This window comes from Athene cunicularia (assembly GCF_003259725.1).
Source record: "Athene cunicularia isolate RWA chromosome 2 unlocalized genomic scaffold, athCun1 chr2_part1, whole genome shotgun sequence".
NCBI classification, from domain to species: Eukaryota; Metazoa; Chordata; class Aves; order Strigiformes; family Strigidae; genus Athene; species Athene cunicularia.
The window spans coordinates 37,405,192-37,419,865 of record NW_020799095.1 but is presented as its reverse complement, the minus strand read 5'-3'; the positions used below and the strand labels follow the sequence as shown (position 1 = coordinate 37,419,865).

The 14,674-nt window shown below is 37.1% G+C and overlaps 1 protein-coding gene across 1 annotated transcript in view; it reads left to right on the top strand.

The window, feature by feature from the left end:
- The first annotated feature begins 9,475 nt into the window (after positions 1-9,475).
- The window catches only part of KIF5B (kinesin family member 5B), a 29,282-nt gene continuing 24,083 nt past the window's right edge, over positions 9,476-14,674 (top strand). The window contains exons 1-7 of the mRNA XM_026842477.1: positions 9,476-9,562; positions 11,227-11,300; positions 11,753-11,857; positions 12,259-12,307; positions 12,643-12,698; positions 12,798-12,885; positions 14,287-14,411. Coding sequence (XP_026698278.1) covers positions 11,295-11,300; positions 11,753-11,857; positions 12,259-12,307; positions 12,643-12,698; positions 12,798-12,885; positions 14,287-14,411 — 429 coding nt within the window. The 5' untranslated portion in view covers positions 9,476-9,562; positions 11,227-11,294. The remainder of the gene's footprint in view (positions 9,563-11,226; positions 11,301-11,752; positions 11,858-12,258; positions 12,308-12,642; positions 12,699-12,797; positions 12,886-14,286; positions 14,412-14,674) is intronic.

The following is a 14,674-nucleotide window of genomic DNA, read 5'->3' as shown; positions in this document are numbered from 1 at the left end:
GGGGGTCGGTGGGGTCAGACACCGCGGGGATGGGCGCGGCGTGAGGGGAGAGGGCAGGGCTGCGGCGCTCAGGAGCGCCCACGGGCGGGGACGCCTCGGGAAGAGGGGTGGCCTTTTTGGGGTGCGGGAGGAAGAGGAGGAGGGCCGGCAGAGCTGTGGACGGGACCGGCTGGTCTGTCTGTGGGCACGGTCGGGCAAAGAGCGGGGAGCTGGTGGCGGCAGACGTCCCCGAGCAGTGGGCATTGGGCTGTGGGACGCGTCGGTGGCAGCAGGTCGTGAACCCTTTGACAAAGGCTCCGGCGAAAGGCTTGCGACTTGGGGCGTAGCGTTAGGTTTCCTTGCCGAGCCCGAGCCACAGGGCACGCTTCAGTGTGTCCGCGGAAAACCCGAGTCCTGCGGTGTGTCCCTCGGCTAGGCTGTCCCTGGTTTTGGCGACCGTGATGAGTTTGACCGCTAAATACCTGCTCAAAATGCATGCGTTGGACCTACCGTGGAAGTAATTGCGGAGAGTTTTTTGGGAAGAAAATGCAGAACAACAAACAGTGTAGGCTCTAGTTCGTTGGTGCTTGTGGTGTGTAAATAAGGCTTCGGCCAGTAACTTTTTTTAAAAAATCATCATGAAGAGACCGTTTGGCTTATTACATGTTTGTAAATGCGTTTTAACTGAAGTCACCTTGTAGAGTATGAGGCCTGTTATAAAACAACGTGGATGTTACCGGGGAAAAGATAACGCTTTTCCTTTTTGTTCAGTGTTATATTTAGCTACAAAGTGGAATTGGAATATAAAATTAAAGTACAGTAGTTTATTGCCTGGTTTGGTTGGTATTGTGCAAACACACTTTATATGCAATGTTTGTTTTATTTTTGCTAACTTATAGTTTGTTTTCATAGAAATAGTTTTTTCTCCAGAGACAGTGCTGGTCCTCCATTAAAGTAACTTAGATGTTAGTTATCTGTCTTCCAATCTTGGGTTTTATGTTCTGTTTCTCAAGGCCACCAGTAATAGCTTTTTCACACAGTATCTGAAGTTGAAGGAGGTGATTTAAGAAAATACTTTTTTTAGTATGACTTACTAAATACTAGGGCTCTAGTCTGTTAATATTCAACTGAATTTGTCAATAAAATATGGAATTCCATGAGTCGGGAGCTACAAGAACGATAGCATGCTTGTGAAATGAGGTAACTTGGGCTTATTTCAGTTGGCAAGCTAGTATCTTGGAGTACATCTCTTCTTCCTGAGGTGGTACAGGTAAATTCCTCAGTGTAAGGAACCAAGCCTGGAAAATGGAAAACTTAACTAGAACAAATTATCTCACTTCCGTCAGTGAACACCCATTCATTGTGACACTACATAATTCTGTTCAAAAACTACAGTTAAGTTTAGAAACCTTGATGTTTTCTGACATTAAAGAAATATATTTTCCACGTGTTCTTTCAGTAGTTCCCATCTAAAGAGAACAGAAAACTTGAATTGTTTAAGTACTCTTGAAGTATGCTTTAAAAATACCTAAATTGGAAATTGGGCTGAAGCAGTACTGTATCTGAGTAGAACAGTCTGATGGCATGCTCCTGAGGGATCATGTTGATTTCTGCTTGGGGTTAATATTTAGTGTCACCACTGTACTTTGGTGTTTTCTGCATTGATAAAAATTACAACAAAAAAATACGTCAGTGGTCCTAGGTCTGGGACTTGCTGTATCTGATTTGGGGGAAGAATGCCACCCCCCCAATTATTAGACTGGGTAGTAGTGACACCATTTGAGTTCTGTTTCACAAAATCTCATAAAGGATTTTTGTTCTGTAATTTTTTTTTTCTTTTATAATGGTGCATGTATGACAAGATCGATGTCCTCAAAGTTACAGCTTGATTCTCTAAAACCGCTGAGACAATTACTTTAGCTTGTGGCTTGTTTTTTTTTGTGTTGGTATAAACTCAGTCAGCTTGTTAAAAGTTACGAACCTTCCAACTTGAGGCTGTAGTCAGCCTTCTGTGTGTGTTGTAGAATTTCCCAAGGAAGGATAGTAACAAAACCAGTCTTTGTCATGAAACAATTTCTAAAAACATCCTCAATAAAAAAAACTGTGTGGTTACTTTCAGTTGTTTGATTTCTGTCTTTATTGCTACATGTCATACTGGCTGCCTGTTGAACAGTAATTGAGCCACTTTTATTTTTTTTATAGCTGCTTTCCTCAGCTGTCAGAAGGACTTGCGCTTTCTGTGTGTGCCTGGGTCTGTGCTGAAACAGTGAAGGTTTCTTTAATAATACTGGAGAGTTGCCTGTAATGGTATATAGGAGTTGAAAAGTAGGAGACAGTGGAAGCAGAGATTATACCAGGCTGCAGATTTGACTCCACTGTGGAGGAGGGTGGGGAGGGAAGTCAGTGACTATAACCAAACCCTCCTCTTTCCTTTACTCCCCTGTCATCTCTGAGCTATCTATCTGCCTTTCTCTTCCCAGCTCCTATGTAATTACTGGCATGGTTGCCTTTCTAGACAAGGGGGTGGTTTTGATTTTTGTTAGATGAAACACTTGTTATAATTGTAGCTAGTGTGTAACAGCAATGTGAGGGGACTTATGGTGTTGGTTGCTTTTAAAGAGCAGACTTAGAAAAAGTATTGTCCTTCTACAGGACAAAACTTTTAAGTAGTAAAGAGCTTTTAAATTATTAATGGTAGCTTCTTTTTGTTTTAATATTTTATTAAATCTTTTTTTCTAATGGCTTTTCCTGTTACTTAAATGTGAGAGTTTTGTTAAAACAGGTAATAAGGTGATTTGTTAGGAGTATATGGCTTTTATGTTAAAGATCATAAACGTACCTATACACAAAATTGATAGCAGTTTGCTCATGGATCTCAGGCTTTTGAGTAAGATCAAAGAGGGAGAAATAACAGGCTTCTAATATATATGATTATGTCCTTTATTTTTTCAAATATAAAACTGCTTGCAACTGAGTAGCTTTATAGTTCTGCATAACATATCTATACTTCTTTTTAAAAAATATTTCTATACCTAGTCTTGCTCATCTTAAAACTGTCCAAAAGATAAGATAGATTACTGAATACAGTAACACTCTTGAGTATTTTGGAGTGAAGTCTAAACTGAAAACAGTACATCAAGTGACTGAAGTGGTGAGGGGTTATAGGCATTCAGGCAAATGGGCAGCAACCCTCTGTTGTACAAATGTTTCTATAATGATCATAGTATGTTCCTTATTTCTATAGCTTTTAAGAAAGAATCATGGCTACCTGCCTTTATTTTCATATTTGTTTAGAGTACTTTTCTTTCGTATGCGAAATGTAACTGCTGTGATCCCGGAAAGAACTTGAGACATCTAGCTTTCTTTTTCATTACCTTTTAAACTAGTATTGGATAGTAAATGAGATCAAGGCTAGGTTTCAGTTAAGTTTGAATCACATTAATAAAGATCCCTTGCTATTACTGCAGATTTTGACTGCAGATTATTCTAAAGGAAAATGTAATTTGTGCGTGTTGCTGAAAGAAAGGCTGTGCCAGACTGTATAAATGTAAGAAGCAAGGTGCATTCATAAAACAACTTTTTATTATTTGCTAATGTAAAGGAAAACACTGTTTAATTAGAAGCACACAAATAAAAATGCTCAATGTCTACAGTGCAACTTTAAATGTGAATTGAAAATGGCAATCTGTAGTTGAAACAGTAATATTTTTTTCAGTGTTACTCTATTTTTTTAACTTAATTCCATGAAAAGGTGGATAAGAGAGATGTTTTTTGATGATACTGGTATGTTTTAAAAGAAGGCAAATATTCTAGCTTACAGTAACCTATAAAGGGAGAGCTATATTCTGGTTGCTGTACCATTTGCTTAGAAGTGGTACAGCACCTCACTCATCTTGTATTTGTTTTTTGTTCTGAAGTTGAATGACCATTTTTATGCCAGCAGTGCTTTCTTCTTTTTAGAAGAAACTTTTTACTAAAGCATAGCCTGGCAGAAACACTTGTTCCAAAATTCCTCTCTGTTTTCATGCTGGAAATTAAGTTTCTAGTCACAATTTTTAAAAATAAGATTACATGCTTTAGTCCTTCTTTAACAGTAACTGCTGTAAAAGTTGGTACTTGAGTTGCAGTATTTGTACAGAATTAAGAAAAACAGAGCAGAAAGGGATGAGATCCATTAACTGTTCTGTATATCAGCTGCAGTTTTGTATGCATAGAGCTAAGACAAAAAGAAAATCCTTTTTCCTTATCCTAAGAAGAAACTACTAATTTGGAAGAGTGCCTTTTCACTCATTCTCAATGTTGGACTCCATTAGGTGTGTCAAAGCAGCAATACCTTGCCTTAGTAATAGGAAAAACTGAGTCAGGTATTTGACATCATACTTTCCAGAAATTGTGTGGTATTTTTCTTTTAGTGTATTTTGTGCTAATGGGAAGAATGTTCTTTAGTAAAGATGCAGAACTTAAAGGGAAGGTAGGCTCGTTACTTCAATTTCTCCCCAAGAATAAGCTAACTGTGAGTGGGTATAACATTGTTTTAACAGTCCATTCCAGCTAAAAACAGTGACGAGCATCTGGGTGTGTTGTGTAGAAAAACATGCTACTGATTTTTCAAGTAAATTTTCACTACTGACTTTGCTTCAAATACTAATGCATGAAAAATAAGGTGAACTTGGGTAATCTTAAGAATAAACAGTTTTTTACTTTAAGGAAAGTTACACTGGTTAAAAAAAAAAAAAATTATTTCTGTGAACATAACCTTAAGTATTTCTCAGACTTGTAAGATTTCAGTCCAGTTGTTATCACAGATTTTTGCATAGTCCTCTTTGAAGGCACTGACAAAAAATAACTTCTGAAGAAACTCACGCATGCTCCAGATCTTGTATAATTTAGCTGTGTTGAGCATTTGTTTATATAAGGATAGTGGTTAACTAGTTTTCAAGTTAACTGCAAAACTATGTATGTGAACATGAACCCCTTATTAAGATTTAGTTTAAGTACTGCTAAATCACATTGGCAGATGTCCTTTTTGCGGGCTGTGAGAGTGCTTGCAAAGTTCTTGCTGTAGGACCACATCTCTTCAGTACAGGTAACTATGGGAGCTGAAGTTGTCATGTAGTTGAATACTGACAGAACAAGTGCTGAGCAGGGAGTGATTGTGAATGTTGAATTGTCTGTATTTGGAGAGAGCAAGTCAGAAGCTCTGCTTGTTTGCTTGATATTTTGTGTTGCTTATAGGTTGTATGGATTAAATTTTTATTAGGATTTGAGCAACACTTGCTGAAAACTTCTGGAGTATGCAAAAGCAGCATTATATCACAGTAGTGACACTGCTGCTACCACTGTTATGGACACCATGTGGTAATGTTGCTTGGATCTTTTGTGTTCTCAGTTCATAATAATATCTGATTGTTTACTACTTGGGGGGAAAAAAAGGCATCTGGTATAGAAAAAATATCTGACACTTTAATCTTTCTTGATTAATCCCTTAAAGGTAATGAGGAGGATTTCTAGGGCAGGGTAATCTGTGTAATACTGTTTTAGCGTTGTTTACAGCAGAAAACAGACTGTAAAGAGAAGTGATAAGACACAGCATTGCAGATAACAAAGATGTGAAACCATACTGAGTGGGAGTAACATGTTTTTTTAAAAAAAACATAATTGTCCTGGAACATGCTTGGCTGAATCTACTTGGTTAGATATTGATTCAGTCGTGATGGAGTACATGCCTCTAATGTGGGTTTTCATAGGTGTGATAAATGTACTGTGACCTGGGAGGGGAGGGAAATCTATAACCAGATTTTTTGAGTGCTTTGAAGTTGTATTGAGGCTTCATCTAGAACCATATAATACTGAGAACATGTAAACAAATACTCCACTTCTCACTTGCAAGGGATGCGGAAGTAATGAGATGTAAAAAGGACCCTTGTGAAGATTCTTTTGCCAGAGTTACTAAATTTTGTGGGTATGTTGATAGCAATTGCTACCTTGAGGGGAAATTGGAATTTGTCATGTGCCTAGCAGCTTTCACTGTATAAATAAACAAGATCAATTAAAGGCCTTACTGCCCAAGTGAAGTCCTTGCAGCTTGGTTTTCTATTCCTACTATTCCATGACATTCATCATACATGTTACTCTTTATATTAACATTTTGTAAAACAAAAGAGACTGTAATTGTACGAGACTCTGTAATTTGGTTCTGTTCTCTTATTTGCCATTTAAATACCTTCATAGAGAGTAGGTAGCCTAAAAATATTCTTTCAATGGATTACTCTCAAATTAGTAAAAATAATTTTCCTTTAGGACAGATAAAGAAAAATAGTTCAGTCAGCCTTTGCTTGACTGAAGAATTAAAGAGAATTAAAAAGAATAATTTAAAAAACCCTCAAACCCTTCTAAACACTGTTTAAAAATCTAGAGATGGAAAGCTTTTTCAGAACCTGCTGCAAATATCTGTAGATTGCAGGGCGATTGCAGCCTAGTGGGGGTTGTGCCTACAATTCTTTCTAAACAAGGTATCTTCCTGTACTGGAAACTAAACCTGATACTTTTTGTTTTAATTCATTTTTTTAAATGCAAATTAAAAAATCTGCTATTTGGCATCAGAAATATTAATAGAATGGTTTGGGTTGGAAGGGCCCTTAAAGACCATCTAGGTCCTGCCATGGGCAGGGACACCTTCCACTAGACCAGGTTGCTCAAAGCCCCATCCAACCTGGCCTTGAACACTGCCAAGGAGGGGGCAGCCACAGCTGAGAAGCTGGGAACCTGTTCCAGTGTCTCACTCCCTCACAGTAAAGAATTCCTTCCTTACATCTATTCTAAACCTACCGTTTTCCAGTTTAAAACTGTTACCCCTCATCCCATCACTACACTCCCTGACAAAGAGTCCCTCCCCATCTTCACTGCGGGCCCCCTTTAAGTACTGGAAGGCTGCTATATAGTCTCTTCAGAGCCTTGTCTTCTCCAGGCTGAACAACTCCCAACTCTCTCAGTCTGTCCTCATAGCAGAGGTGCTTCAGCCCCTTCATCATCTTCATGGTCTCCTCTGGACCTGCTTGAGCAGGTCTGTGTCCTTCTTATTCTGGGGGCCCCAGAGCTCGACACAGAATTCCAAGTGGGGTCTCACAAGAGCAGAGTAGAAGGGAAGAATCACCTCCCTTTGATGCAGCCCAGGATACAGTTGATTTTCTGGGTTACAAGTGCATGTTGCTGGCTCATAGTCAGTTTCCCATCCACTAATACTCCTGAGTCCTTCTCCTTAGGGCTGCTCTCAATCTTTGCTCAGCCTGTATTTGTGCTTGGGATTACCACGACCCATGTTAAACACCAGTCCCAACACTGACCCCTGAGGAACACCTCTTGTCACTGGTCTCCATTCAGACATCGAGATGTTGACCACAACTCTTTGAGTGTGACCATTGAGCCAACTCCTTGATCACTGAGTGGTCCATCCATCAAATCCATATCTTTCCAGTTTAGAGATAAGAATACCATGCAGGATAGTGTTCCATAGTATATTCTGTAGCTATATATAAATACACAATAATGTATGTGTATATGTTCAAACACATATACTATGCAAAATATCATTTGCATTTTAATGCACTTTCTGTTCTCATAGTTGTCATGTTCTGTTGGGAACTGCAAAGATCAGATAAGTTGGGATTTGTGAGAAATAGTGTTTTTAACAGTTATTGCATAGACTGTCAGAAGATTGTATCTCGGAACTTCCTCTAATTCTTCTAAAATAAATTTTATTGGATTAATTTTCCTCTATATATTTTCTGGAGCAGTAATTTGGAGAAGAGTTTAAATCTTCCAAGTACAAACACCCAAATTGCTAATGCTGCACAGGTTGTTTGCAGTGACATTGGACACTATCACTTCTGTCACTACATATTTGTAATGGTAAATATCCTCCAAAATGGTGTTATTTCAGTGCATATAAATATTCATTAATTGTATATATGTAAATTATGTATATACATATACACACATAAATATGCATTATCTGATTAACATTTTGATATAGATGACTTGTAGTGTAGCTGATGGATATTTGTAAAGTTGGAGGCTTTTTGAAACTACAGCTGCTAGTGAGATAGAAAACATATAGCTAGTGTTACCTTTTCTACAGTGACTTCCCTTTTTATGTTACGTGTTCTCAGTCTTCATTTTCTTCCCTCAGGGTTACTTGAACTTATTAGTTGTTTGTCTTCTGGTGTATGTAATGGCCTCAGTTGTACCTGTAGAACATAGGCATTTGAAGTGTATTTGAAGCTAAAATGACTAATCGAGAAGAGTTGTGAACTCCCTGCTGTGAAACAAGCATTCTGTCAAACTTCAACACCTTAGGGATAGTTTCTACCTACTGAGTCTTGTGGTTGCTTGAGTGTATTTACACAGTGAATGCTGTAATTATTTTTTCCAAGAGGAAGCTCATCCACCAGAATTCAGGCCCTATCAGCAGATACATATGTATTGAATCTAAAAAGCTTTGTTTGGTGTTATGCTAGTCGTTACTAAAAGACAAATGGAAGGTCAGGCTGGCTAAGGGAATGTGGTGGGTGGGTGAAAGTTGGAAGCTCTACTTGTTTCTTTGTCAGGGAGTTCCAGAATATCCTTGGGGGAGGATGATAATGAATTAAACTTAGACAAAATAGAGCATTTGACAGTTGCAGTGAGTTCAGCAATGACTGACCCAGGCCCCTCGTAAACCTTGCCTACTTGCTTGGCTACCTACTCAATCAAGCTCTGAAAATTCTACAAAAATTTAAACTTCGTAAGATGAGCATAATAGTTCATATCCTGGTTGATAGTCAACTTCTTAGAACTGTATTATGAAAATGTCTTTGAAACAAAGCAAAAATCCAACATTACTTTCGAAAACCTATGTCAGAGCTTCTTGTAGTGTCTTCCAAAATGAGTCTTCTGTGAAAGGTTCCATTCCTCTAAAGTGGCCTCTTTCTTCAATTTATGGAGCTTTATTTTAAGGATATAATATATGGGGAAATAGTTCTTGTGCTGACTGTAGGTGATCTGAATGTTTCTTCTTGATTTGAGGTTTTTCACAAATGTTGCAAAGACGCATACTGCGTGTGATGTGGTATAAGCTGTTTTTCGTAATTTGGGTTTACCAGAGTAAACCGACTACCAGAGCAGAAGAGAATAAGGGATTTTCAGGTGTACAGACTAGGTATTGGTTTGTGTTGTAAATCAAGTAAATTGAGGTCTTGTGGCAGAGTAGTTTTGCAGAATTACTTAGATTGTACTTTGAAGCCAAATATATTTAATTCAAGGCCTTACTTGTAGGTAAGAATGTGAAGATTTAGGCAACACTATATAAGCTGATTTCCTTGCTGCGGTCTTCAAATGCTTAAAAAACCTAAAGGATTGGGCTGAGACAGTATAAAGTAGTTCTATATGAGCAAACACCTTCTGGTTGTGCTTCCAGTGTCTGTTTTCTTAATAGCTCTTCTGTATCTTTTTTTCCAGTCCAAGCCATATATATTTGACCGTGTATTCCAGTCAAACACATCACAGGAACAAGTATACAATGATTGTGCTAAGAAGATTGTCAAAGGTAAGGTGGAACAGCAACTTTAATCGTAAGGGTCTCATATTCGTGTGGATTTCCATGTTGAAAAGTGATACTTCTGTTGCTCCCTTTTACTTTCTGAATGTTTGATAAGAGCTAACATGGATTATAGTGGTGTAAAATCATGCTGTAGTTCAGCTGATAAATTATGTCAGTGCTTAACTTGCTGTTTCAGTCAATTGCAACATTTGAAAACATTTACCTGTCATGTTTTGGTTTTCTTGCAATTCTCTCCAAAAGATTGTTTAATTTCTGACAAATAGTTTTAAACAAAATAACTCTTATGTATAGGTTTGGTTACCCCCCCAAATTTATTGGTGAAAACATTCTACATTAGTTTGTTTGGAGGAGTATAAGAGGAAAGGGAACTTGCGAAATCATGTGTATTTTGTAGGTTGTTTTCTAAGCTTGCTTACTTAATACATAGTTTAAGGAGTATGTTCTTGAATGTGGTTTTTTAGCTTCACAATTAAAAGTTTAAATGTGAGTTACCCCTATGCATACCAGGGTATACAGTTTCTCCAAATCTATATTGTCAAAATTGGCCTAGTAACTTCAGAAATTCAAGTCTTATCACAAAGAAGATTAGACCACAGTAAGTTGTTGTAGTAAACAATTAGGTAGTTTCCTGAAAATAAAATTAATTGATTTTCTTGAGGAGATCAGTATTAAGTTCTAAATGAAACAACTTTAATGAAGACTTGTCAGAAACCCCTGAAATATTAACTGTTAGTGACAAGAGAAGATTGGCTAAAATACAGGAATTTTTATCATTAGAAAAGTGAATGGCTGTGGAATCCATGCTACTGCAAGTATTTAACCCTTTCATGATTTAAATAGTAATCTGGTTTAGATCGGAAGTTTTCTCCTTAAAAACTAGAGTTAACTAAGGATTGTAATTGCTGCCCCCTTCCTCTGTCTAAACCTCTGATCTCTGTTTCTCTGTGTGGCATTTCTAGGCTGTGCTACATCAGGTGGCAAGTGAGCTCTCATAGTGGTGCAAATGGGTTAGTGTATGGTGTGGTAGCAAAGCCTTCCCCATTTGGAGCATCTCATGATTGTTTCTGGAAAATAAAAGCTTACTTGCAGGATGTGGTTCTTCGGTAACTGACTTGCAAACAAACCAACCCACCAGCCCCTCATCCCTCAGTCTAAAACTTTGGGTTGGTTCAGTCATAATTTGAAAGAGAAGGTTATGGCCAAAGAATAAGATATTGAAACTTGTGGCATAGCCCATTCGCTTCACAACTGGACAATTAAACGTTCCTGAAGGCAGAAAATTCTACAGCATTCTTGTGTTGGATAACTTCTTCTGAGTTATCAAAAACTATCTGTTCAGCCTAGCAGTTGTATCGATTTTCCATTTTGTTCCTGACTCTGAAGTCCTGATTTTTCTGGTTGAAGGAACAGATGCTTCTAATACAGTGAAGTTCTGAAACACAGTTGATGATGACTTAATGCATTAAAAGGGGTAGGGAGGAACATTCTCCTCCCACACCCCCACACCCCAACTCTAGCACAGAGTTCCCAAATCTTGAATGATTTAACTTGCTGAACATTTTAAGAATTGGCTGCTGTGCATTCTATTTGATTTGACTTTCCTTTAGAAAAAGGAAAGGAACCCTAATGAAAATACTCTTTCTTTTTAGATGTACTTGAGGGATACAATGGTACAATATTTGCTTATGGACAAACATCGTCTGGAAAGACACACACGATGGAAGTAAGAAATCTTAAAATTATTTTCCTCCAAGTGTCCCTGTCGTCTGCTTTCATCACGATAGTCTGCTTATTTTCATCTTGCAATTTTAATTTTCTTTCCATTGCAATATTTTGATACCTGAAATAGTGGTTTGGTTTTTTTAGGACTGTAAATGGCAATTAGTGTATTGGGGTTTTTTTTCAGCCCTCAGTAGCGGGATGAGAAACACAAGAATACTGTTAATAGTGCATATTCACTTTTAGTAATTTGGGAGATTTCTGAGGCCATTGTTTTCAGTGCTTGCAAATGCAGGGTCTAAATTAAAGTCTAAAGACTTTATAGCTAAAATAAGTGCATGATACCTGTCACCATTTTCAAACTGATTTGTCCGTTAACTGTTTTGCCTTTGGATACTGTCTATGATACTGGATTCAGTATAAGTGTTTCAATTTACTGTATCTTTTTCTAATAAGGGGAAGCTTCACGACCCAGATGGAATGGGTATTATTCCAAGAATAGTGCAAGATATTTTTAATTATATTTACTCTATGGATGAGAATCTTGAGTTTCATATTAAGGTAAACTTTTCTTCATTGTTACTTGTTTTATCTATATCAAAAGTGGAAGTAGTCTGTGGTTAAATGGATGTTCTATATGTGTTTCAGATGCCTGTAATTTGGAAAATCTAAATATGAGTTATTTCTGAAGTAACTGACTTGTTAAAGAATTATGTTAACACTTTAATTTCCATTAAACACTGATGGTAGCTATCCTGATAACCTATGGCAGTGCTGATAGTGCTTGAAACTTTTGATCAGAATAGTTTCTTCTTAAAGGTGTATTTTAGTTCAGCCTAAGGACTTGAGCTAGATGTGGTGTTATGTAGGAGGTAATGATGATCATGTTGGATCATTCTGATAAAAAATTAATGCATTTTTGCTTTCTGATGCTGTATGTCTATTCCACTTCCCATTTCTAGGTGTCATATTTTGAAATATACTTGGATAAAATAAGGGACCTTTTGGATGGTAAGCCTTTTATTTATATTTGAAGATAGAAAATTGTTCTGGAGAGAGATATAAAAAAAAAAAACCCAAACCCACAAAAACCTTATCATAATACTGAGATAGGTATGCAGTATGCTAATAACCTGTACATGATAAAGGTACATCAAAATGAGAAAGCACGGAGCTAATCTATATAATATTACTAAAGCTGCAGTAGTGTGTTTTTCATGTATATTAAGTTTTTGTAAAGTGTTGCTGAGAAATAACACCTTTTATGTGGACATATGTTGTACAGAGCTAGTTCAGTTTGCGAAGAAATTGTATATACTTTAGCTTTAGACCTTCTTCTCTTCCAGTTTCAAAGACCAATCTCTCTGTTCATGAGGACAAAAACAGAGTTCCCTATGTAAAGGTGAGCATCAGTCTGATATATTTTCATCTTTCACTCCTCTAGTGTGCATGATTTACTTCTGGCTTCTTGGTGTGGTGGTCTTTTGCTTTTTTTTTAAAGGGTTGCACAGAGCGTTTTGTATGTAGTCCAGAAGAAGTTATGGATACTATAGATGAAGGAAAATCAAACCGACATGTAGCAGTTACAAGTAAGTATTATCTTTTGTCTCCTTTTATTGCTTTACTGATTTGCTTCTGGTATGCCTTAAGTAGGGAAGACAAAAATAGTGAATTAAATAATTCAAATTCTTGAAAGAGTCTAGCATAAGCAGTTTCAGCATGTCTTTCAGAAATAAGCTTTTCAATTCCTCTTGTGTTAGATGTTGTTACTTAGGCTTGGATTGAAAGGAGAAAGTGAGTAGGTGAGGATCTCTGAATCATTGGAGAAAAGGGTGTAGCTCTGCATTAGCAATAGTCAAAAGTCCTAGTTTATGGAATTTGTTTCAGATAAGCCACAGTGTCTTACTTACAGGTTATCTACAGTTCAGCCATTCTGTTTCATATTCTAAGAAAAGCTGGTCAGAATATATATTCAGACATGCTGCAGATTTAAACAGCATCCCAGTGTCCCAGGTTTTTTAGCCTGTGGCATGCAACTGAGTTGCAAGAGCCATGTCATAGGCCTCTGACTTTGTACAAGAAGCAGGATTAGGAAGTGACAGAGGGTTTTTTAAAAAAATAAAGTAAAACAAAAATAGACAGGGAAAGATGAGGTGCATGCATAATAATACTTTAGTTCTTAGCAACTGAAGTAACTGTCAGAAATCTTTGAGAGACAGTTTGAGGGTGAGTTTCACAATTTTCCTGTTACTTGTTCTTTATTTAGGAAAAGAAAGAATATACAGTTGTTGAGAAAATAAAATATTTTTCTTCTCCTTTCTTTGGTCAAGGATCAAAAAATAAAAATATTATGTTCCTTTTAAGGAATGACTTGGTCCTGCACTTCTACTTTGTTGCTCCTGTTCTGAAGTGGGGACTAGACTAAGTAACAGAGAAGTAATAGAAATTTGGATAGCAGGACGTTATTCTGTGTTGAGCTGCTTCTGTGGCATTATTAAGATGGTTCTTTTAGGCCTGTGAGGGATTTGTGTTTAAAAGGGGAAAGAAATAGGCAGATGTTATAATTCAGATTGCAGTCAGCATTAAATTTTGTTAATGAATTATACTGAATTTTTAAAATTATTTTATCTCATTTACTCTGCATGTTTCACAGCAGAAGGGGCAGTAGGTATTTAAACCATCACACACACACACACACACACACACACTTCTGGTAACAGAATGTAAATGTGCTTTCTGTTCTAATGGAGTAAATTAAATGTGTGAAAATCCATAGCTGACAGGCTATTAGATCTGTAAGTGAGCTTATATGGTATTAACAGAAGCCCAAGGGGGACTGGATCTTTCTTATTCACTTAAAAGATACTATTAGTTTTATTGTCATTGAGAGACTGCTCTATACAGTTTCATTACCTTTAGATCTGTTGCTTTGCTGCGGGAAGATACTGTTTTATTCGGTTGCACAAAATTTATGTATTTTTGGATTATAGATATGAATGAACACAGCTCCCGAAGTCATAGTATTTTTCTTATTAATGTAAAACAAGAGAATACTCAAACAGAACAGAAACTAAGTGGAAAACTTTACCTTGTGGACTTGGCAGGTAGTGAAAAGGTAATTCTATATTTCTTTTTCTGCTCTGAAAAACTTCAATAATTATTACAATCAAATATTTTACAGTACTATAATACTGATTGTTCAGTTGTCATCTCTGAAGTGGTTTGAAATGTGCTTTCTGAATCCTAGTCTTGTTTGGCTGTTAGATACTACCTCTTTAAGATGATCAGCATTTCTGCAGTGAGGGTTTGTAAATATGGAATAGGGTGGGGAAATAGGCTAGAGTTCAGTCTCGGTATCTGTGAGACCAGAAAGTTTAC